The 23,703-nt window shown below is 46.6% G+C and overlaps 1 protein-coding gene across 35 annotated transcripts in view; it reads left to right on the forward strand.

Moving 5' to 3' along the window:
* The window catches only part of CACNA1C (calcium voltage-gated channel subunit alpha1 C), a 742,107-nt gene that overhangs the window by 515,266 nt on the left and 203,138 nt on the right, over nucleotides 1-23,703 (forward strand). For 33 of the 35 annotated variants that reach the window (XM_045366394.3, XM_045366391.3, XM_045366401.3 and 30 more), the window contains exons 6-7: nucleotides 12,813-12,971; nucleotides 19,794-19,990. In XM_045366394.3, coding sequence (XP_045222329.2) covers nucleotides 12,813-12,971; nucleotides 19,794-19,990 — 356 coding nt within the window. The remainder of the gene's footprint in view (nucleotides 1-12,812; nucleotides 12,972-19,793; nucleotides 19,991-23,703) is intronic. The other 2 variants (XM_045366399.3, XM_045366417.3) reach the window with 1 other exon arrangement.

A 23,703-nucleotide genomic window follows, 5' to 3' on the forward strand; every position in this document is an offset into this window, starting at 1 on the left:
AGGAGAATTTGGCAAAGATTTTTCCAGTGCTCTAGAATATATCCTTGTTTTCAAAACCCAGTTGTCTGGTTCAGGGAGTGAGTGTAGCAGGAAAAGCTATAGTTGGATTCTGTAGGTAGTTTCTCCCGTAAGAAGTGCAGGCCAGGCCAGGCGCAGTGGCTCACGCCTGTAATCCCAGCACTTTGGGAGGCCAAGGCGGGCAGATCACTTGAGGCCAGGAGTTCGAGACCAGCCTGGCCAACATGGCAAAACCCTATCTCTACTAAAAATACAAAAGCATAGCCGGGTGTGGTGGCGCACGCTGGTAATCCCAGTTACTCGGGAGGCTGAGGCAGGAGACTCACTTGAACCCAGGAGGCTCAGGTTGCAGTGAGCTGAGATCACACCACTGCACTCCAGCCTAGGAAACAACAGCAAAACTCCATCTCAAAAAAAAAAAAAAAAAAGAAGTGCAGGTCACTTTTGGTTTCAGAAATGGTAGCTGAGAGGACTCGAATCAACTCTCCTGCTGAGAATAATTAGAAATGCTGGACAAAATATTCTAAATCTTCTTTCTGGAACTTGGAAAAGATGCCTGATAGAAACAAATGTGAATCCTCTCTGGAGAAAGATACCATCATCAACATTTTGAAATTATTTTGAAAAGCAGTTTTGTGAAGCTAAGGTTTCATTCATGATACCAATTAACTGGATACACAAGGAGACAAAATAACCTGAGTGAAAATGGAGAGAAACTATAGACCATAGAAATAGACCCACAGGGAATCGAGATATTGGAATTATCAGATACAGACTTGAAAGTAACTGTATTTACCACGATCAGATATATCAAAGACAGGACTGGTAATGTTCCAAAGAACCAGATATGGAAAAGAACCAAATGTAAATTTTAGAAATGAAGAATACAATCAATGAAATGAAAAATGCAGTGAATGGATTTAAAAGAAGTCTTGGCACCCTGAAAACAGAGTTGTTGAACTAGAAAGAGAGCAGGGAAAAATATTGATAATCAAACACAGAGACTGAAAAGATTTGGAAATGCAGAAAAGAGTGCAGAATATTAGGGAATAAATGGATGCTCACATTTATGAGATTTTTTTTTTCCTACATCTACTGACAGAATCATTCTTTTTAAATGAGTGTGGTGAATTACGTATTAACTTGTTATGGAAGCATAATATAGTGGTTATCTTGGTGCAGGAGGGGTGAGCGGGGCTGCCGCAGAGCTGGTAGGGTTTTATTTCTTGGTCTAAGTAATAGTTGCATGGCTGTTTGTTTTGTGATAGATCATACATTGTAGCATCTCCCTTTCATGCATTTTTTGTATGTATATTTCACAGTTTTTTCCAAAAAAATATTTTAAAAAGAAGAAGCAAAAGTACAGGCCCAGGTAGCTACATCATTGGCAGATGCCAAAAGAGATCTGCCCCTTATTCTGCCTGGAGCAGAAAACTACAGTTTGCCACCAATAGGGAGGCAGCACAGAGGGGTGGCCGTCGTGATGCAGCCACTTCCAATGGGTCAGAGTTGTCGTGAGAGATGCACTGTTGAGAAAGATTGTGAGGCCCCATCAGGACCAGAGGGAAGGAGCAACATCTGCCATGGTGCAGGGCCAAGAAGTGACACATGTGTGCAGTGTGGTGGTCATTTTGCCTGGATACAGGCTAAGGAGTGGAAGTTGTGGCTTCACGTTGACTTGGTTTCTAACTCCAACTCTGCCATTTACCAAGTGTGTAATCTGGGACAATGTATCTGTCTTACCTAAGCCTCAGTTCTTTTATGTGTATCAAGAGGGTTGGAGAATTAAATGAAACAATGTATGTAAAGCACTTCAGGGGTGCCCAGCAGGTGCTGAGTCCTCGGGAAATGGTAGTTAATATTATTATTGTTGTTGTTTGCTTTAGATCATCTTGTCTCCCTTTCACCATATGCAATTTTCTTCTAACACAGGGTTTCTTTTCTCTCTTTTTCTCTGAACTTCTGTTTTCAGTTCACATTGATAATACAAAAAATTAATTCGACTTGGAGGTTGATATTTTAATTACTCCCAAAGTTTTAATTTATTGGGGAACCAGTTATCCGCCATCCCTTTCCTAGGACAAGAACCCTCCTTTAGTGTTCCTCATACCATGTGTGGGATGCAGAATTTATTAATATGGAAAGGCTAAATTAAAAGTAAATGAAAATCTCTAATGAATAAGGACACTCTAATGAGAACATGCAAAAATCATAAAACTTGAGGCTGTAGGAAAGCTATACAGGCTATAGTTCTTTCCCTGTTTGTAGGAAGCTTTTTTTTCCCAGTAAGAAAATGCGTTAGACACTTTGGAAGCTCAGCGTGATAAACTCCCTCCTCTCCCCGAGGGAGAACTATCTGCCCTTCCTAGTTCTAGACGTATTTTCTTTTGAAAGCCATTAAGCCTGGGAGACCATTAAAAGTGTCTGTTACTTCGTCAGCCAAATGAAGGCAGAAAACATGAACTGTGAGACTCATCACATCTCCATCTTCTAGCCAGTGCAGCATGATTCATGGAGATCAGAAGTAAGCGTGGGCTAGTAGTCACAACCTGATGATGACAGTGGTGATTGTCACCACCACAAATGCTAAAAGGAGCACTCGTTTTTAGACGCAGTCAGGTATGACTTTGGAAGATGAGGACCCAGCGTTGGCTAGTGAGTTATAGTAAGAGGATATTTATCTGATCACTGTCCCTGGGAGGGAACTTGTTGGCTCACAAAACTTAGAAGCCCTCCAGATGGAATACCTCCTCCTGGCTTAATGGAAGGGTGACGGTGGCACGTAGAAAGCCACTCTGTCTTGTCTGCCAGCCATCCTCCAATTGCGCTACCACATCTGCCCTCCACCCTTCCCCACTCTGCTCTCTGGCTGGGGAGTTGACCAGATGGCCTCCGTCAACAGGCTGCCTCATCCCCAGCTTGTAGTTGGGTTCAGTCAATGGAGAGCCAAGCAAGAGCTCAGCAGGTGGGAGCACGGTGAGGTCAGGTCCTTCTTTCCCCAGATCCTTCCCTGCAGGTCTGGGCTGGCATTGTCACAGCCTCTCCGGATGGTCCTTTCTACAAAATGCTCTCCTTCCCACTTTCTGTAACCACTCTTTCCACTTCATCAGTCTAGTGATGCTAATAGATCACTGTTACTGCCACTTCCAGGCCACCCTTGTGATTCTCTTTACCCCGTCATGCCTTCATAAAAAGCACCAGTCATCTCAAATTATCTTAATGTGAGTGTGAGGAGATGGTGGGACAACCTCATAGAAATATGTAGTAAGTTTGTGAAGCATGTCTTGAACTCAGAAGAGAGGACGAAGAAAATAAATGTAAGTACAGGTGTGGGTGCATCTACTTAGTGGTCACTGTTGGGCTCTTAGGAAGGAGTGAAGTGCATGAATTTTCTGAGAGAGGGAGAGTTTAGAGAGAGCCACAGAAAGGGCAGAAGACTAACAGAATAAAAGGGCAGAGAGAAGCTCCACCCATGGACACAGCTCACAGGTCCACTCTTTTGGGAACTGTTTTCTTATTTTCCTAGGTGAAGATAGTCTCTCCCTCTCTTCTATGCTTCCGCAGTCCTTTGGGCATAATTCTTAGGAATATTATCACTGGTTTTGCAATGAGCTGTTTCCATGGCTGCCTCCCCATCTAGCTGAAAGCTCATAGGCAGGGACTGCATCATTTTTGCCTCTGTGATATTCCTCAGACTCAAAGAGGCCCAGAGGGGAGGGAGGGAATAACGGAAGTGAAGAATTAAATATGGAGTTACAGGAGAACCAAAATTGTGCCCTGCCATGAAGACGAGGAGAGACCATTTTGAAAAGAAGCAAGTCATCAATAATATCAAATAGGTCAAGGAAAATGATGGCCAAGCCAAGGCGTGGATGGGCCCGTTGGAGCCGTCAGTAACCTTGAGGATGATGCAAGCTCCATGAGAGTGGCAGTGACAGAAGCCACCAGCGAGAGGGGAATTCAGGTGGAGCTGCTCAAACCTGTAAAGCTGCTTCACTGGGCTGTGCCTCTCTGCATCCCTCTGTTAAATGGCTGTTACTGCTGCTGGGAGGAGAGGCACTCACACATCATTTGTGCTCCCCAGCAGTGTGGTGCAGGTATGTGGCTCCCGGTCTGGCCCTCTGCAGTGGCCATGTGTTTACAAATAAAAATTAAAATTAAAAACTTAATAAATAATCCCGCAGGACCCTCACACCAGTTAGCGTATATGGTATTTTCTGCATCCAGCGTTGGCTTCACGCGCTTTACTGATTATACAAATTATTTGAAAGAGTGATGTATCGAGGATAAGCCCCATGCAGGCAAAAATCCAGTCGCTGCTTGAGAGCATCTCGGAGCCCCAACAAGACTGGACAAGGTTGCTGCAGCCTCCCAGGACGGCCAGCGTGCCCCCGGGCCTGGCTGCTGTCTGGTGGAGCAGCCGCTGCGGTGTCACTTGAGACCTGGTTAGAAATGCAAACTCATTCCCCGCCCACAATGGAGAATTAGAATCCACATTTTGACAAGATCCTAGGGGACCTATGTGCTCATTCACCCTAAAGGGTCCCACTGAGACCTGTGTCATGCTTGTAAGGCTACACTTCAAATGACAATGACTATCACTGATGTGGCCTTGACTGTGGGCCTGACGTTGTTCTGGGAACTTTGCACAAATTAGCTTGTTTAATCCTCACAGCAACCTTATGGGATAGGTAAGCGATCATCCTGTCTTTAAGATGAGGTCAATCGTTGGTACAAGGACACGTGGCTGAGACATGGTGGGATTGGGATTCATTGGGGTCCTTTGGCTCCAAGGATCCCTCTTCTTCAACCACTGCACTCTCCTCCTTCTCCCGCCTCCCATGGCAACCAGCAGAGTGCTTCATAGGTTCTCCGTAGGTGCCTGGAAGATGCACGAGTGAGGGATGGCGTAGCTGTCTGTGGTGGCCTCAAGAAAGGGAACCTTGACCATCTGGGGAAAGCCCGGGTACACCTGCCTCTCTCATTGGGGAAGGGAGAGACTCTCCCATAGTATTTTCTCAGATAGAGGACGTAGCTGAGGATGGAAGGCTTCATTCTAGATTCCCCTCTGGGAGAAGCTGGTGTTTGATCTACACTTTCTTAGAATCTGAATTGCAAGTCCAAGGTTAGTGAGGTTCAAGGGCAATTATAGGACTCAGTGGGCACAGTAAGGACAGTGCCCTTCACTTGAACACCTGGTTTTTTTCTTTAAGTTTTTTAAAAAATTATTTTCAATTTTCTTTTTCTTTTTTAAAGACAGGGTCTTGTTCTGTCATCCAGGCTGGAGTGCAGTCATGTGATCATAGTTCACTGTAAATTTGAACTCCTGGGTTCAAGTGATCTGCCCACCTCTGCCTCCTGAAGTGCTGAGATTACAGGCTGAAAGCCACTGTGCCTGGCCTTGAACACCTGTCTTAAGAGAAATGTGTTTCTTTCAGATGGCATCTAATTCTAAGAGGAAGGATTTGTAGGGAAGCTTAGAATTTGCCCATCATCTAGTGACTCTTTTTGTTTGGATTTGGCTAAAGTTTGTTGGGAAATACAGAAGGCATAACTTGTTTTGGTAGGGCCAGTCTCACTCAGCCATCATTCAACTAATCAGACATCTGGATTAAGCAGTATTTCTTTCTCTTCCATTCTGCAAGGACAGCCAGTTCAAGTTATGGAATAGCTTTCTAAAACTCCATGTCCTGACTCCTGCCCCAGTCCTGAAAGTGAGCTGTCACCTTAATGCTGCTTGAAGCACAGCAGAATACAGAGTCAGCCCCCCTCCTGGGAAGCCCTGACTGCATTGGGTTCAGGGATATCACGTGTGGAGGGTTTTCCCAGGCTTGGGGTCGACTCGCCATTTCTTTTCATCTAGGCTGTCCGTATTGGCAGAATCTCACATGGTGCCACAGCCCTCTCTTCTGTTGGATTGGGTCTGCTGAGAAGTTGTGGTTAACGTTGCCCCAGTAAAGCCAGCAGAGCAGAGGACCTTAGCCTAATGCTGTCCTTCCCCTGCCCCTCTGTGGCACCAGATGGGGATTATTTCCTCCACTTTACAAGTGACAACGTTATCAGGAGGACCTTCCTCGTGAGCTTCCTGAATTGGTTTCCCTGAAAGTACAAGTGATACCTGCTTCCTCTGACTTCACACAGAAGCAACAAACTGGTTCCTCAAACCTCTTTCCAGGGATTTCTTTTAAGAGACAGAACAAGGCCGGGCGCGGTGGCTCACGCCTGTAATCCCAGCACTTTGGGAGGCCGAGGCGGGCGGATCACGAGGTCAGGAGATCGAGACCATCCTGGCTAACACGGTGAAACCCTGTCTCTACTAAAAAATACAAAAAATTAGCCGGGCGCGGTGGCAAACGCCTGTAGTCCCAGCTGCCTGGGAGGCTGAGGCAGGAGAATGGTGTGAACCCAGGAACCAGAGCTTGCAGTGAGCTGAGATCGCGCCACTGCACTCCAGCCTAGGTGACAGAGCAAGACTCCGTGTCAAAAAAAAAAAGAGAGAACAAAGCCAGGAACAGCATGGGGCTGACAGACGGAGAGCCCTGGGTGTCCGATAGCTTTCCAGGCTACGTCACAGTCTGGACCTCACGGCCCTGGCGCCGGCACCCTCTGCCTGCACGCACCTGACCAGGTCCTCTCCCCATTCAGCCTTCAGCTTAAGCACCACTTCGTGGAAAGCCTTTCTGCAGCCTCCATGCCAAAGGAGGACCCTCGTGGTACCCTGTTCTGCTTCTTTAAGACTCTTCACAGAGTTTGTTATTATACGTCCACTGCGTGATTATTTGACTAATGTTTGGCTGCCTACAAGCTCTGTGAGGGCAAGGCCTGCAGGCCTTTTAGTCACCACCATATTCCCATCTCTAACACAGCAAGCATGGCTCATGGCCCGTATAGCTTAGCTCAGTAAATAGTCTTTGAGCGAGTGAAATGAAGGCACTTAGGTGATCCCAAAGTCCTCTTCCTGTCATGGCAAACTCTGAGTCCATCTCTGAGAAACTTGTGCCCACCAACCCCCTAAACCCAAACTTCTCTCTTCCTAGTTCAGTGATTCTCAGCGTTGTCTTCTGATGAATTCTGTCATCAAGCCTCCGTGATCATTTTCATACCTTCCTAAGGCTTGGCTGGAATCTTCGAGTCTGAGTAATTGGGAACGTGACACATTCGTGCCTAAACACCAACCGAAAAGCAGAGCATCGGTGTGGAATCCAAACAATGGAATCTAACATTGGCAATGATCTCCAATTCTAGGGTCTTCAACAGTTTCTCCCTGTGCCCTCCCATTTCATGTGAAATGACTCGAAATATGAATTCAAAAGAGGGAACTATGGGTTGAAGATCACATGAAAAGAACAGAGTCCTGGCCGGGCGCGGTGGCTCAAGCCTGTAATCCCAGCACTTTGGGAGGCCGAGACGGGCGGATCACGAGGTCAGGAGATCGAGACCATCCTGGCTAACACGGTGAAACCCTGTCTCTACTAAAAAATACAAAAAAACTAGCCGAGCGAGGTGGCGGGCGCCTGTAGTCCCAGCTACACAGGAGGCTGAGGCAGGAGAATGGCATAAACCCGGGAGGCGGAGCTTGCAGTGAGCTGAGATCAGGCCACTGCACTCCAGCCTGGGCGGCAGAGCGAGACTCCGTCTCAAAAAAAAAAAAAAAAAAAAAAAAAAGAAAAGAACAGAGTCCTTAAGAGGAGCCTTGAATCAGGCACGTTACCCTCCAGCCCCAGAAGTTCTCATTTTCCTCTTACTCATAAAGGCATTTTCATACTCTTTTGTGATCATATTCCTGGGTCTCTGAGCAGAACAACTCATCCCAAAAGTAGGGCTTGGTGAGATGCTGTTTTGTAAAGCAAAAGAGGGTGGGATCTGTTGTCAGCCCTCGTCAGTCATGGTGGACAGTCTGGACCAGGTAACGGAAGCACCAACTTTGACCAATCTGGGCATTTCCAGACTAACCTCAAAACCACCATAGAGAAAGGTGCCAGATACTGCTTTCTGCAATAGGTGGCTTCTCTTGACCTTTTAAGGAGAAACAGGATGATTTATATATGCAGGTCCTCTAAGCCTTTCCTAACTGGAATTGTCAAGTTGCACCCCAGAGGGAATGCAGGCAGCACTGTAAGAGGAAGAAAGGAAAAGCCATGTCTGCTGGCTAAACTCCGTCCTCCCCTTTTCCCAAGCCTAGCACTGAATGATGCCACTGCCCAAGGCCCCGTCTCCCTGGAAGGTCTTCCTGGTACCTTGAGAGTCTTCCCACCCACCAAGAGGCAGTCACTTGACATGAGCTGCAAACTAGCGAGACTGAATTTCTAGGTTACGTGCTGTTTGATCTTTGCATGGAATCGTATGTTCCAAATTTTCCAGTAGAGCTCTCCTGTCACATATTCAGTCCTGTTGGTCCCTTAAGTACACATGTGTTTGTCAGATCTTACCCTGATTTAGGGCTAGAAAAACAGGCTCCTCACATGCGTGGGCCAATAGTGATCTTGTGTTCACAGAACATTTGACAGCAGTTGCTTCACCAGGCTTATCTAGGGCCCGTTTTCTTTCACCAACATGAGCAGCCAGCCCTGAAGAAGGCCCGACACTCGCTTATCAGCTGTGAGCATGGCCTATCTGAGAACACTTGGGTGGAGAAATGTCGTGTGTTTTCCAAATTAGAACTTGAGTTGGAGGAGCTGTTTCTGGGGCAGCTGTGAGCCAATCCCAAGAAGCTGTTAAACATCCAGGCCCCGAGAGCCAAACTCTACATGGCAGGGTGGAGAGGAGGAAGTCTGGCTGCACGCCTTCACAAGCCAGCCTGGCTCTGCCACCCCAGGCGAGCCGCGAGGAAAGCAGATGGAAGCGAGAGCCTTTCCTGGACCAGCCTAGGAAACATCTGGGCTCTCCTGGAAGCAGGGACTCCACTAGACTCTCCTGCCTTCCCAGCAGATGTTGCAAGCACGTGTCACTGCTTTATAGACTCAGGTCATGGAGGCTGAGAACCACTGTTTAAATGTGTGGGGGGCATGTGCACAGTAGTGAAGCCACAGGCTAGGAGCCAGACCACCTGGCACTGAGCCCTGTGCCACCACTTCCCAGCTGTGTGACCCTGGGCAGATCACTCCAGTGCTCTGGACCCACTCTTCTCATCTGAAGCATAGGTTACGAACAGTGCCTACTTCCGAGGGCTGTTGCCGGGAGGAGCTGGAATGATCCAGTAGAGTGCTGAGGGCTGCTCTTGCCCATGGCAAGTCTTCAGGACACGCTCATCAAGTCGGAGGGCCTTTGGTGTTCCAGGGCAGTCCTTCACCCACTGGCAGAATCCCCAGCCAGGCACTTCCTCAAGTCACTGCTTGGATACATCTGTGGATGGGGAATCCACTATCTCTTAGAGCACCCTACTCCACCTTCAGATCAGCCTGTTTCTTGGACAGATAAGTGTTTATCTGTGTTGAACCTAAGTCTTTCCCGGACACTTTCCAGCTGGTCGCAGTTCCATCTCTGTGGTCAGACAGAACTCATCTAATCCCTCTTCCTCAAATAGCAGTTGAGATCCTCTGAAAATCACTGACGTTACCCTCCTGCCTGTGCCTTTTCACCGTTCCTGACAAAACACCTTCAATTTCTTCTAATGATTATTGAATGATTTTGTTTCCAATTCCTTCATTCTCGTGGTTTCTGCCTTCTGAAGGCACCCTGTGCTTACGAATGTGACTTGGCTCCATGTTCACGGAGTCCCTCCCACGTGCCTGAGACACAAAGATGAGAAGACATGCTGAGACTCAAGCAGCTCTCAGCGAGGCAGGGAATGGCATTCCAGGCAGGGGGAACCACACGCGCTGGGATTGGAGGCACGAAGCCTGAGAACTGCAGGGTGTATTGCTCAAGCCTGACGTATAAACTGGGAGTCATTTGAGATCAAACTGGGGAAGAAGGCAGGTGAGTTTACCTGGAGGTGACAGGGAGTCACTGGGTGACTTTCAGCTACAAAGGGACATGTTCCAGTGTGTACTTCAGGAAGAGCATTTTAAGTGTCACTCAAAAACCGGGCAACACTGAAAGCCGGGAGACCAGTTGACCAAATGACGAGCACGAAGGGGACAGAGGAGGAAAACGAGTCGTGGACGGGAAGGACTGACAGTGGCTCTTCTCCTGGGGCCAGGACAATGAGTGATTGCTTTTTTTCTTCTTGCTTCCCTGTGTTCTGTAATTTCTCTATAATAAGTATTTTCTGTTTTCTCTATAATTAGCATATATGATTTATACAGTAAGAAAAATGTATTCATGTCTAAAGATACTTTGAAACCAACCCGGCAGGACTTGGTTACTGGGTGGAAGGAGGAGCCTAGGAGATCAATTTTCTGGCCTGGGTGCTCAGGTGAGTGGCACCCCCAGCCTGGACGGGGGTGTGAGGAACAGGACGTTTGGCAGGAATTCTTATGGCATCGCTGACAGCTGAAACGATGCCCACAAGCTGCTTTCACTCCGCTTGGCCTCTCTCCAGCCTGTTCAGTGGCCTGTGTCCCCTGCAGGCCCTGACACTCACCTGTCCCTTAGACACCTATCTGGAAAGCAGATGTCTGTGCAGCAATACTCAGCAGCGCTGCAGGACAGCAATAGCGTTTATTTAGATGATAAGTTTTGTCAGTCCTTCAGTAAATATTTACTGAGTTCCCACATATGCTCAGCACCAAGCCAGGCCTTAGTGACAAAACAGGGAGACGAACAGGCACAGTCCCTCCTCACAAAACTCAGCCTAGTGTGAGAGACAGATATAAATGTTTTAAAATCCCGTGAAGGAACATAACATTTCAAACTGAGGTGCACTCTCCAGAGGAAGGGAAATCGTTCCAAGGAAGACTTAAAGGACACGTCTCTGGTCTGGGAGTTGGGTGATGATCCCTGGGGAAATGATGGACCCTGGGGAAACAGATGCTTGGGCTGAGAGTGAAGGATAAGTAGGAGGGAAGCGGGGAAAAGCATTCCAGGTTGAGGGAACAGCATGTGTGGTGGCCCTGTGGTGGGAGGAACAGTAGCATATTCCACTTTCTGAAAGAAGAGCTGTTTTACTGGAGTGGGCTGGGGAGAGGCAGTCAGTGGAGAGGTGGGTGGAGGAGACCCGACAGGGTCCTGAAGGGGCCCAGGAAGGATCTTGTCTTCATCCTAAGAGCAGAGGAAGGCATTCAAAGTTCCAGCAGGCCTGAGGCAGCCTGCTGAGCAGCCCTCTAGCTGCGGCCTGGAGGGGAGCCTCCCAGTGGGTGTCCTTTTATGTCCCACACCCACCGTTCTCTTGCCATTGGAGGCTGTAGCACTGAGGCCCACCGAGACACCCCCTTATGCCTGGGTAGCCCAGATTTGGGGTTCCTCCCACCTCGAGTAGCACTTGGTACACGTCCCCCACCCCCACCCCCACCCCCAGCAGATGCCCTGAAAGCTGCTTTGCGGTTCAATTTTCAACTTTCTTCGCGGCTCTGCATACTCTAACACTAATGTGTGTACAACTTGCTAATTAATGGAATCATTTCAATCTGAAAACATCTTGTTCTAATGGGAGGCTGCAAGCACTCTCATTAATTCGCAGGTAAAATCATTCCAGCTTTTCTTTTCTTTTCCTTTTTTTTTTTTTTTTTTTTTAATCTTCCCAGCTTGGCTTAATAGCTGGGAAGAATCGTTCTAATCAGCCTTGTGAGAATCACACCACCGGAATGAAAAGCACCAACAACAGCCTCAGGGTCTGGGAAGGGGGTGACCGGCCTTAGTTTACCCAGGGGCAAGCACGGTGGATAAACGTGAGGGTGAAATGCCCCACACACAGAAGGTAAAGACACAAAAAGTGACCTGTGTAGTGTGACCTGGACGGGGTGTCCTGTCCTGTGTGTATCAGAGGTGGCACTCAGGGCGACTTTCTGCACCACTGGCTCTGCTGGAGGGAAGCAGGAGCTGCCTCCACATTCTCACCTGGAAGGTGAAGACGCACTGCACTCGCCTGGGCAGGAATCTCACACGTGACTTTCTCGGGGCTGGGTGTCATCTGGGGGTGACTTGCTGGTAACCACCTTCCTGTCATTTGCGAATGATTTGCAGTGTCGCTTTAAGTAAGTAGCATCCCCAGTGTGTTATTTCTGATGTAGCCAAGCTTAGTAAGGGGGGCCTTCTCCCCACAGACCACGGTGCAAGCCCCAGACCTCACCGACAACACCCACGTCCCCAGGCGGGCTTTTCCTTGACTCTTTTTACCAGAAGGATCTGGGTGCTTTCTAGAGTTTCTTTTCTTGTGGTAATAAGAACATAACAAAATTGATCATTTTAATGATTTTCAAGTGTCCAGCTCAGTGGCAGTATCTTCACACGTTGTACAACCGTCAGCACCACCCAGCTCTGGAACTTTTCTGAGTCCCACTGTGGGGAAAACCTGAGGACAAGTGAGTCCCTGCAGGGCCGTCTTGAGTCCACATGAGCTCTCACTGTCCTGAGACGCTGCCCTGGGAGAAAAAGGTGCTCGGTTGCCTGTAAGATGGGATATTACACAATCTGATAGTTATGGATGGAAACAACATGTTCTTCCCCTCAGAAGTACAGCAGCTGCCAGTCCTTTGCTTTGGATGAGTCTCCAAGACAGATTTGGAGTGAGGCCAACCTGGATTTAGACCCCTGCACCATCAATCCTTGGTGTGTGGCTCTGAGCCTCAGTCTTCTCATCTGAACACCAGGGCTGGCAGTTCCTTCCTCGCAGAGTTGCCGGAAGACGGCATGAGATGGCGTCAGCACGGTACCCGCGGTGACACTTGGTTCAGTGAGTGGCTCTGTCCCCGCAGGTCTCCAGGTGGTCCTGAATTCCATCATCAAGGCCATGGTCCCCCTGCTGCACATCGCCCTGCTCGTGCTGTTTGTCATCATCATCTATGCCATCATCGGCCTGGAGCTCTTCATGGGGAAGATGCACAAGACCTGCTACAACCAGGAGGGCATAGCAGGTAAGAGGGGCAGGCAGCCGTGCTCCCAAGGCCCTGGCCTCTGTCACTCCCAGCACCTTTCCTTTCCCGCTGCTGGCTACACCAGCATGACCAGCAGAGCCCGGGGAAGGTCCCGTTCACTCAGACGCCCACTGGGCGTGTTTAAGTGAGAGGCAGAGAGACCCATATCCTTTTTTTCTCAGTTCCAATTTTTGTTTTAATCTGTTAAACCGGCCTAACGCAAACTTCGTTCAGCACTTTTCAATAAGCTACACAATTTGAGAAATATTTGAATAACTTAGATCCTATCTTTCATCAATCTGCCACTTTTCAAGCCCACCCTGAGTGTTTTAAGAATCAGGGCTGACCTGGGAACGTCAGTCTCTGCTCCTTCCACGTTTCAGTGTGGCTGGCCGTCGGGTGCCCTTTCAGGGGGGCTGCTCAGCCCTGAGCAATAGGCTCTCCCAGCACCACTCTAAGATCTTTCTACCTTCATGGTGCTGATTCCAGATCCTCTGTAATTATTGTTTCTGTTTCTCCATTCACAGGCAGATGCCCCTGAGCCCCTATTCCAGGTGGGGGAGGAGGACAGGTGGGAATCACCCCCTTGCCAGGAGCCAAACTTCCTCCCTTCAAGGAGAAGGCTTAGTTCTACCCCATGACTCCCAGTCCCTTCCTTTTTGAGCCTTCTCGCTTCACGTTCCTTCCATAAATCAATATATTTAACAGCAGTGCTGGTTCATTAGGCACTTCCCTGCGTGGCACTGGAATTTTGGCTTGCAGGATATGCTGCAAGCTGCTGCTAAAGCTACTGACATCGCAGCTTGGCCTTTTAAAGAAACATTTAAACAGAAATTGACAAGGCTTTTAAACAGACAGATAAAGCAGCTTAACACAAAGAACTTGTTGAAAAAATATCCCCCGCCCCAAATGGGCTAGCCGTGTTAAATGTATGTGATTTTTTTTCACACAGCAAGATCCATCATCTTAGTTTTTGGCATCTTGGTGGAGAAAGGGGAGCATCATCTGCCGGGAACAGTGAAGGATACCTAATTTTCTCCATTGACACTGCCCCTCATTCCCACTCAGTCCCAGCATTCAGTTAAATGGGACCTCTCGCTTCGCTGGGGTGAGGAGGGATAGTCCTTCCAAACAACAGGGGGTGAAATTCGTAGAGAAATCAAAATAGAATACTTTCTATGTATAATCTAGTATGACTGGATGGATTAACTGCATATTTGAGGGGATTTCTAGTTTATTTCCACATAGCCGCCGTCCTAAAAACAAAACAAAAAACCACACACACAGAACGTATACTCCTATAGACACAGAATCACACCAATGTTTTCACTTTTTGGATAGAAGTCTGTTTAACAGGAGACTGTTTTTTCACTCTAGAGAGAATTTCCAAATTACTTGGGTCATAATCATATAAAATAAACTATCCTGTTTTCAAAAATAGAATCCTTGTTAAATTGGAAAAAGGAGATCTTGCCTGTAGCTAAAATTCTGAGATTTTCAGCCTTGCTTAAAGAAATGCCAAACCATAGGTGAATAATATTTTCCCCTTTAATTAAAATCCTTCCTTTTATTCAGGTTGATTTGTAGCTAGCTCAGGACCAATAAATTTATTGACTTATGTGGCCCTGTGAGAGCTCGTTTTAAGACTCCTTAAGAACTGACTGTGGTATGTCTAAAGTTGATGCAGTTGTATTGAAATTATCAATGACCATTTGACTCGAACTCCTCAGGAAGTCATAGACATGTGGAGTCTCAAAGATTCCCCGTCAGTTCAGCAGTGATGATGGTGAGGCTCTCACCAGCAAAATGGGGGAGAGTGAAATGGTGGAATTCAGCCGTCGAGCTGAAGATGGCGGCCCTGCTGTGCAATCAGATGTCTGTGCACCACAGAGCTAAGGAGAGGGGCTCCAACACTGCAGGCGGTTTCCATCATCCTAACGAGAAAGCAGCCCAAGTGTGTTTTCTGCCAGTCGTGGGCTCTTGCAAGGGCCTGTGGGAATAAGTGGCCCTGAATTCTGGTTGGAAGTCCAGGGCTTTGTTTCCAGGCCTCAGTGACCCTGGAGAGTCAGAAAATGGTGGGCATGGCAGACAAAGAAAGCATGGCACAGGAAGGGAGCCGTCCTCAAGGTCAGAGCCCCAGGGCCCAGTGAAGAGGTCACGCCAAGTACTGAACCTGTCATGGACTCCTCTTCTCTTAGGACAAAGATAAGACTTGGCCTCCCCAATTGGAATGACCAATTTAGGATCACATTGTCCATCCTTGATAGTAAACAGGACCAGGAAAAGTGCCTGAGAGGTTGCCTCCTACCAAGAGACTCATCAGATGGTTGATGTGATGGGTTTATCTTTGCCTGCAAGTTCAGAAGAGAAGTAGGCTCCCATCACAGAAATGGCCATGAGCCAAGGGGGCCAGGACAACAACAGAAGTGCTCCAGAGAGAAGAGCCCTACCAGGCTCCATGAGAAGGTGGCCTCCCTCATTCACCTGAACCAGAGTCCCTGCTGGGAAGAGGGGCCCAGGACACAGCTGCAGAAGCCTGTCCTCTCAAATACTCTGCAATCAAGAGCTTGCTGTCCCTTCGTTCCCAAACCTGCCATCTGATCACAAGCCAGGACCCACTCTGTCACTCTTAGCACAACATGATGCTGCTGCCATCAAGCCCTTGTCCACCCACATAGTCGGCAGTGCAGACAAGGAAGGAAAATGTGCAAGAACCCAGACATATCTGTGCAGCCGTGGAGAAGACCAAATACTTGCAGGCTTTGAAACCAACCCCTAAGTGTTTTGGAGAGTTTTATATAAACTTTGGAATGGGTGGTTCAAATTTTTTCTTTCTTTTTTTTTTTTTTCTTAATTTCAGACTTTGGGTTGAATTACCTTATTTTCTGCAAATTTAGATTACACAAAAGTGCTTTGTGAGCCCTCGTAATTTTTGATGAGATTTACATCAAATTATTTTATAGTCCAATATTATTTCACAGACTGTGAATTTTATATATCTCTAGATTTCAAAATACATTGGATTTTGATCCATGTTTCCAACAAAATCCACAAAGAAAGTTATGGAATTGTTCAGGTGAACCATATTCTGCCTCTAGACTGCCCTTCCAGGCAACAGCCCCTGGTGAAGATGGTCTCAGAAGACGCAGCGTTTCCCTAATCCCGGGGACATCTGCACGGCGCCTTCTCAGCTCCTCAACAGACACATCACCATATGCCGATACCTTTTGTTTCTGGTTGTCCCATCTGTTTGATGGTGTGCTGAGCCAGGTCACTCTGAATAGCTTCCCAAGCACAGTAATTACCCCTGAGACTGGCACAGAATTGGTTGGCTAAAACCTAGAAATGAAATCATCTTCATTCTATTCAGTCCTTAAAGTTGAGTTTTAAAAAAGTAATTGATTTCTGTCTTCAGTGATTTCTCCTTGGAATCACTAACTGGAGCTCTCCCAGGATTTCGTGTTTTTGTTGATATTAACTGCGTTTCTAAAATCTCTCCTAATCTTCACCTCCATTATTTTACCGAAAACTTAATTTGGACTTTCCAGAATGACTCTACTTCTCTTCATGTCTGTCTTAAAATACAGAACTTGCATTGCTTTGTTTCCTTCTCCCACCTCATGTTCCCACTTTCCTCCCCAGGACTTCATGACTCTGCAAAAGAAAACCAACACATTTTTATGTTTTAAGCAAATTTCTCCTCACCCTAGAGTGTGTGTTGCTAGGACCTGCTGATTTGTGTGTGTTCACATTTTTTCAAGTGTTCGCTTTAGTGCTTTTTATAGATACCTATTTTTACCAGATCATCACTGCTTCTTAATTGTTCTCAAATCTTTTTCATTATTGTTCAAATCAGATTTTAAATAGCGAAATGGCACTAGAGCCTTTAGATAATGTTTCTGAATCTCATCATCCCTTTCTCTTTTATCAGTGAGACCACTTCCCCTTGATGCCATTTTCTTTTTCACAGATATTCGTAAAATCCCCAGAGACGTTTTTCTTCCTTGAGGACACTCAGAACTCCCTTTGGCAGCCTTCTCCTTTGCCCTCTTTGTGACGTCTCAGGAATTGAGAGTGCAGGGAATGCTGTCGGGTGAGCGGTCCCAATGTAAAGATAAACTGCATCTTTATTCTGCGAAAAAGCAAAACATGTGAAAAAGATGCAAGAGCTTCCCCTTCACTTTTTCACCGTCTCTCTTTGTCCCGTCTCTCCTATCATTCCAGCACTTTTATCACAGCGACTGAACACGTCTCTCTAGGAAGCTATGACTAGAATGGGTGAGAACCCAACAGAATTAATGATCTACTTGGCTCTTGGTTTTCCGGTCTCTCAACTCTCAAATTTTTAGGTGCTCATTATCCACTTTTTCATGTATTATTTAGGCTTAGGGTTTGCATTTTAGTCTCCCTCTTTTTTGTAGTGTCACATCCAAATCTCTAAAGATTTCACATTTTAAAAAGTCATAAAAAGTTGTAGTCAGAGGACTGCTTATTTCAGCTGCGTTAATGGAGCCCTCCTGGGAGCTAGACCCTGAAAGAAGGAAATGGTGTGGATACTGTCTCTCTAACAGTTCAGGGACCAGCAGTGCAGACCTTTGCACCTTGATCAACAAACACAGGACTCACGCACAACTTTAAGCACTGGCCCAAGAATAAGCCAGGAAGCAGCATTATTCATAATAGCCCAAACCTGGACACAATCCAGACGTCCATCAGCTGGTGAACGGATAAACATACAATGAAATACACTGCTCAGCAATAAAGAGGAACAGAGCCTACTGATATATGCAACAGCACGGATGCAGCTCAAAACGTTATGCTAAGTGAAAGAAGATGGACATAAAAAGCCTCATAGTGTGTGATTCCATTTATATGAAATTTCTAGAGGAGGCAAAGCAATGGAGGCAGAAAGCAGATCAGGTTGCCAGGGACTGGGGATGGGAGCAAGGATTGACTGCAAACCGGCGAGGGGGGTTTCGGGGAGTAATGGCCGTGCTTTAAAACGGATTGTGGTTATGGCTGCATGACTATGTAAAAATTTACTAAAAATAATTAAGCTGTACAGTTACACTGATAAATTCTGAGGCATGTAACTTGTAAGTCAATAAAGCTGATGGGGTCAGTGGGAGAGAAAGAGAGGAGAGGAGAAGAAGGAGGAGGAAGAGAAGGAGAAGGAGGAAAATGAGCAGGAGGAGGAAATGAAATTGGCAGAGAACAAGGAGGAGGAGGAGGCCACAAAGATGACCACGCAGGTGCTGATGACAATGAAGAGGAGGAGGAGGAGGAGGAAGAGGAGCTGCCACTGCTGCTGGGAAGACACAATCAGGCATATGTTTTCAAGTAGACTATATTCTCCTAAAAATTATCTCTTACTTAAGGATTAATATTTCTCGTCTGGTCTTCCTCTTGGGAGTGAACAGTTTCAAATTTAAAGCCACCAACTGAGAATCAGCCCACCGGCCAGTCATCTTCAATGCGGAGCCTAATGTAGGCCAAGTAATCACACTTATGATTGTTTTGATACATGAAACCAGAGAACAATCCTGGGTGATCTGTTGTCTCTAAATGAAGAACTATAAGCAATTTCTCTCGCTCGCTCGCTCTCTCTCTCTCTCTCTCTCTCTCTCTCTCTCTCGAAGCGTATTTTCATTGTTATAGGCAATCGTTTATTTGTTGGAACTGGGGTCTCTTCTGTCTGTTATTGTCATTACTTTGTCTAAGGACAGGACAATGTCCTTGATTTCACGAACTTTTGTGAATTCCACACCATTACCTTCCATAGCCAGCACCAAGACTTTCTCAGTGTTTTCCCGTAATCGAAATTCTTAGATCAGTCAGGTCTTGTTTAAATTTACCAGCAATCTCCACACTCAAAATATCAGTCACATCTTCATTCATTAATTTGCTGGGAGCTATTTCCCGCACGTGGCATTAGTCCAACTGCTGCCTTTAGCCACAGACACTGTACTCTACTATTTCCTGACCAAGCCGCGTCCGTACTGAGGAAGCACGCTCCCTGCTACTCACTGCCGCTCTGTCTTGGTTAGAGGTCGGAAAATGATTCTTCTCTTCTGAAAGGTATTCATGCTGCAGAGCAAAGGGCAGAGCTGCCAAGTCCCACATGACATGCATGAAATACAGTCAGTAGTGTGTACTCGCAGGCTGCAATGAAAACGGCCGCAGGCGATCCCTCTGCACAGCAGTCAGAGTCCGTTTTCCGTCTTTCACCTAAATAAGGCTTCACTGTAAAGTGACTTGCATCCCTGGCAATGTTTTATCCTCTAATACGTGATGGACCCAGGTAGTTAGAAAGCATTATTGGATGGGATCGGTTATGTGAAGGAGTGTTTGCATCAGTGTTGTCCTTACCCTAAATTCTGGTATTCCAATACAAGTGTCTGTAGAACTCTACCACCAAAAAAAGAAAATACAGACTTCCTAATCGCTTTCTGGGTCAGTTTCCACTTGCAGTGGTGGCATCATCATTATTTTTTGATTGGCCATTTGATTATGATGCTGACATGTTACAACAGAATGGGCAATAGAAATCAGTTACTGAGATTAAAATACAGCTTTTACAACAGTGAGTGAAAAGGACTGACCTTCTAAACTAACGGCAGCCTAAACGGAATGCCTACTTTCTTATGTTGCTTGATTCACATCTAGGGGACATGATTTAAGCGTGTCTTGCACTGTTGTTGCCATGGTTGCTTTGCCCATCCCATCAACCTCATCCTGTCACTTTTCTCTCTGACTTTTTTCTCTGCCCACATCTCTGCCCCGCTGCTGCTCCCGTCTCCTGTCTTCTTCTGGCCATTTGAGATGTTCCAGCAGAAGATGACCCTTCCCCTTGTGCGCTGGAAACAGGCCATGGGCGGCAGTGCCAGAACGGCACGGTGTGCAAGCCCGGCTGGGATGGTCCCAAGCACGGCATCACCAACTTTGACAACTTTGCCTTCGCCATGCTCACGGTGTTCCAGTGCATCACCATGGAGGGCTGGACGGACGTGCTGTACTGGGTATGTAGCATGAGTGGGCAGTCAGAGGGTGGGGGCACAGAGGCCGTGAGCCCTTCCCTGACACCTCCCTTTCTCCTCCTCCCCATGCTCTTGGGGTCACATACACATCTCGATACAATGGTTGATGAAGAGCATCTTTGATTTCTTCCAGGTCTTGCCTGAGAAACAAGGCATGAGCTTTTCACCCTCACGAGTCCCCTCCCCAACCCGCTGGCCTTAGGGAAAGGTCGTTTTTTCAGTGTGTCCCACCACAGTGCAAACCCCTGGTGTGCAGGCATGGATGAGCTGGCCAAGCTGGCACAAGGGTTCCGTTCAACTCCTCCTCCCATGCGGAGTTCCTTCTGCCCTCATCCTTTTCTTGCCTCTTTCCTCAAAAGGGAGCTAGAAGGCAGAATTATGAATTCTTTGGGCTGAAGAGAAAAAGTCAGTCCTGATCTTCTAAAAAGAAATTATATAAAGGAACCATTTTTATTGAACTGTGAAGCATTGTGACATGCTATTCAATTTTTACTCTTTATTTTAATCTTACCTTAACATATTAGAATAGTCCATCAGACAAATGCATTGGCAGCATTTTTACCATTCCCAAAACATGCTGCTGGTCATGTGATGCCTATTTAGAAATACGCTTTTTAAAAAATGTTTATTTTACTTTCAGTTCTGGGATACATGTGCAGAACGTGCAGGTTTGCTACGTAGGTATACATGCAACATGGTGGTTTGTTGTACCCATCCACCCATCGTCTATTAAACCCCACATGCATTAGTTAGAGAAATAGCATTCTCGAGAGCCACCCAATCAATAGTAAATCTTCATTTACCTTAAAGTTGCCCCTTTTATTATCCAGTAGCCAACACTACTTTGCTGCGCTTCCAGCCTCTGAAGTGCCAGATTTTTGTACAGCCTACCCCACAGGCAAACCCACACTCCGTCTTTGAGCTGTCTCGATTCTGGCAAAGTCCGTTATTAGGAAAAACTCCAGAAAATATATTCTTCATCGTGTCTCCAACTTCAGCGTGAGAAATGACTTGCCAGAGTCCAGCGCTGTCCTCCAGAATTTGGGTGAATAAAAAGCATACTGCCAGTCTTACAAATACCATCTCCTTCAGAGTTTTGCAAATAGGCAAATGTATTTGGCCATCGTGAAAACAATCTAAGAGCCTACTCAGGGAACACGTCTACAAACCAAAGCAGGGAAGAGTGAGAGGGGAGCAAATGCTTCCCGTTGAGCAGAGCTGCCAGATCAAAAGGAAATCATGCCAAGAGAGGCATCGACTTCTTCCTGAATCGGAAGGAAGAGTTTTGTAACCGTACAGAGATGTGGTGCACAGTACTCTGTCATGTGACTTCGTTAAAAACACCATGTCCTGTTGATTCGAAATCCCTCTTTCTCAGTTTTTATGTGATAGTCAACATGCCAACACCCAGTGTTGCTATGACATGCGTCCCTCTCTCTGTAAGTGATGGCTTGAAACTTGCCCGAGGACCTGGTACCCAGCAAACATTTCCTGAGTGTCCTTGCATGCCAGGGGTGCTCCTAGGCTCTGAGGATTCAGTCGTAAATAAGATCCAGTCCAGTTCAATTAGCTCAGTCTAGGAAGCCAACTAAATTTTAAAGCGGATAATGGCAATATGGCTGCACCCGTGCCGCGGCAAAGCTGCCGCGTTGTGATGCTTTCAAAACGAAGACAAAGGTCAGATCCCCTCTGCCTCAAGCTAAAGTGGAACATTGGAAAACATATTTGAGATTCATGCTCAATAAGAACTTGGTTTTGAATAATTTGTAAGACAGAGAGAAGGAGTTGAACTTATTACACTTAGGCAAATTTATTTTGTTTAGCAAAGCAGACCAAATTCCCAAGTGGCCCTAACTGGTCCTTCTTTCTCGGGTGGGTCCCTCTGACCAGCCAAGGACAGAAACATCCTTATCCTTCTGCCAATAGGCAGTTTCTGCCTACAGCCCATAGAATAAATGATTGTGTGGGACTGTGCTGTGGGGCCTCATCCCATAAACTTCAGACCCATGCCTTCCATGGCATCAAACTGAAGGCAGGTGGCAGTGGAGGGTGGGTGGAGGGTAGGAATAGATATGATTGCCTTTGCTGATGTATTTTTGTGTTCTTCCTTCACCACTCCCTTCTTCTCCCCCACCACAAGTCATTGATGCCCCACCAGCCAGATGTGACCCAAAGAAATACTGTCATAATGACAGCCGGAGCGGGGAAGCAGAAGCAGCAACAACTGCAACCACCAATTTTCAGCAGCTGTGTTGTGCCTTCTCCCCTGGGGTGCGTGTGATAGAGCTCAGGCTGGGAATGGAAAAAGTGTCAGAGGTGAAGAAACAATCCCAGGCTCATGGGACATGCCTCTCTCTGATTTTCCCAGCACCTTCCCAAAATGGCCATGTTGTGTGTGTGTGCATTTGTATGTGTGTGTGCACCTGCATGTGTGTATACACACATGTGCACATACACACACCTAAAACTGAAACGTGGGTATTCATGATAGAAGCCCTGCCTAGCCCAGTGCTCCTGCTTTCAGTTTCTCTAATTGCTTTGACCTTTCTATGGCTGTTTCTTCCTTCTTCCTCCCTCTCCCTCTTCCTTTCTCTCCAGTGTCCCTCCTCCTTAGCCTCTAGGCCAGTATCTCCAAAGCACAGACTCTCAAATCTCAAAATATTTTAGCATCAAACATAGAGCTTTGTCAATATAAAAATACCCAAACCTCCCTCAGAGCCATTGAATTAGAAGCTCTAAAGTCAGGGCCCCAGTCTCTGCATTTTGAAAAAGCTCTCCAGGTGATTCTGATTTCCAGGCTGGAGTTTGAAAACGCTGGAAATCTAACCTATTGAACCTCATGGTGCTGGTATGATGCTGCTGACTTTGAACCCTTCTAGGGGGATAGTTTCCACAGGGGGGAGGGGGAAGTAAGGCCTTTCACTCAGAAGAATGAATTGTCCTTCAAGCACAAAGGGCAAGTCTAAAGGACTTGAGAAGGAGCAGCCAAGATTTTCAAGTGTAGTAATGCATGGAAACCCCAGAGCTCCATTCATTCTAAATCACCAAACAGCTGGAAAAGAGTAAGTCACTAAAGCATCAAAGAAGCGACTGGTCAGCCGCTGGATATGGCCTGAGATAGAAGGGACCAGGGAAGGCACCTAGCAGATGGCAGCTCTTGCTTCCTGTTGTGGATGATACTGTCTCTTTCTCTTTTCCTCTAACATCCGTTATTGCATTCCATTGTTACGATTTTAAAGAGTGGACTAAAAATACAATCAGACTTGGTCAAGTAATAATACTTGAACATTGCTTCAGCTATGAAAGCCTTTGGCCATGCATTGCGCTGAGGCTCCAACAAGCCGAGCAATTTGCTGAAAACATTTCTTTTCTACCTACTATTCTGTTTGAGGAGTGTGCAGATGACAGAGTAAAGAAGGGTGGACACCGGGGATTTGGAAACTAAACAAAACTTGGGTTTGGGGTATAGTTTCCTTAGGAAATTATTTCTTCGGTCAAAGACTCATCCTTTACTCACAGAATGTCCAAGCTTCTTAAAAACAGATGGGCAGGTGGGGGGAGTGTGATCAGATAAAAAGCACTGGCCTTCCTCAGAAGCAGTGAAGCACCAAGGAGGGAAGAACCTAATTGTATAACATTACCATTGGTTTCCATTCTTAGTTTCACATGTTTTGTTTTTTCCAAAAATCTAAACA

The sequence above is a fragment of the Macaca fascicularis genome, chromosome 11 (assembly GCF_037993035.2).
Source record: "Macaca fascicularis isolate 582-1 chromosome 11, T2T-MFA8v1.1".
NCBI lineage: Eukaryota > Metazoa > Chordata > Mammalia > Primates > Cercopithecidae > Macaca > Macaca fascicularis.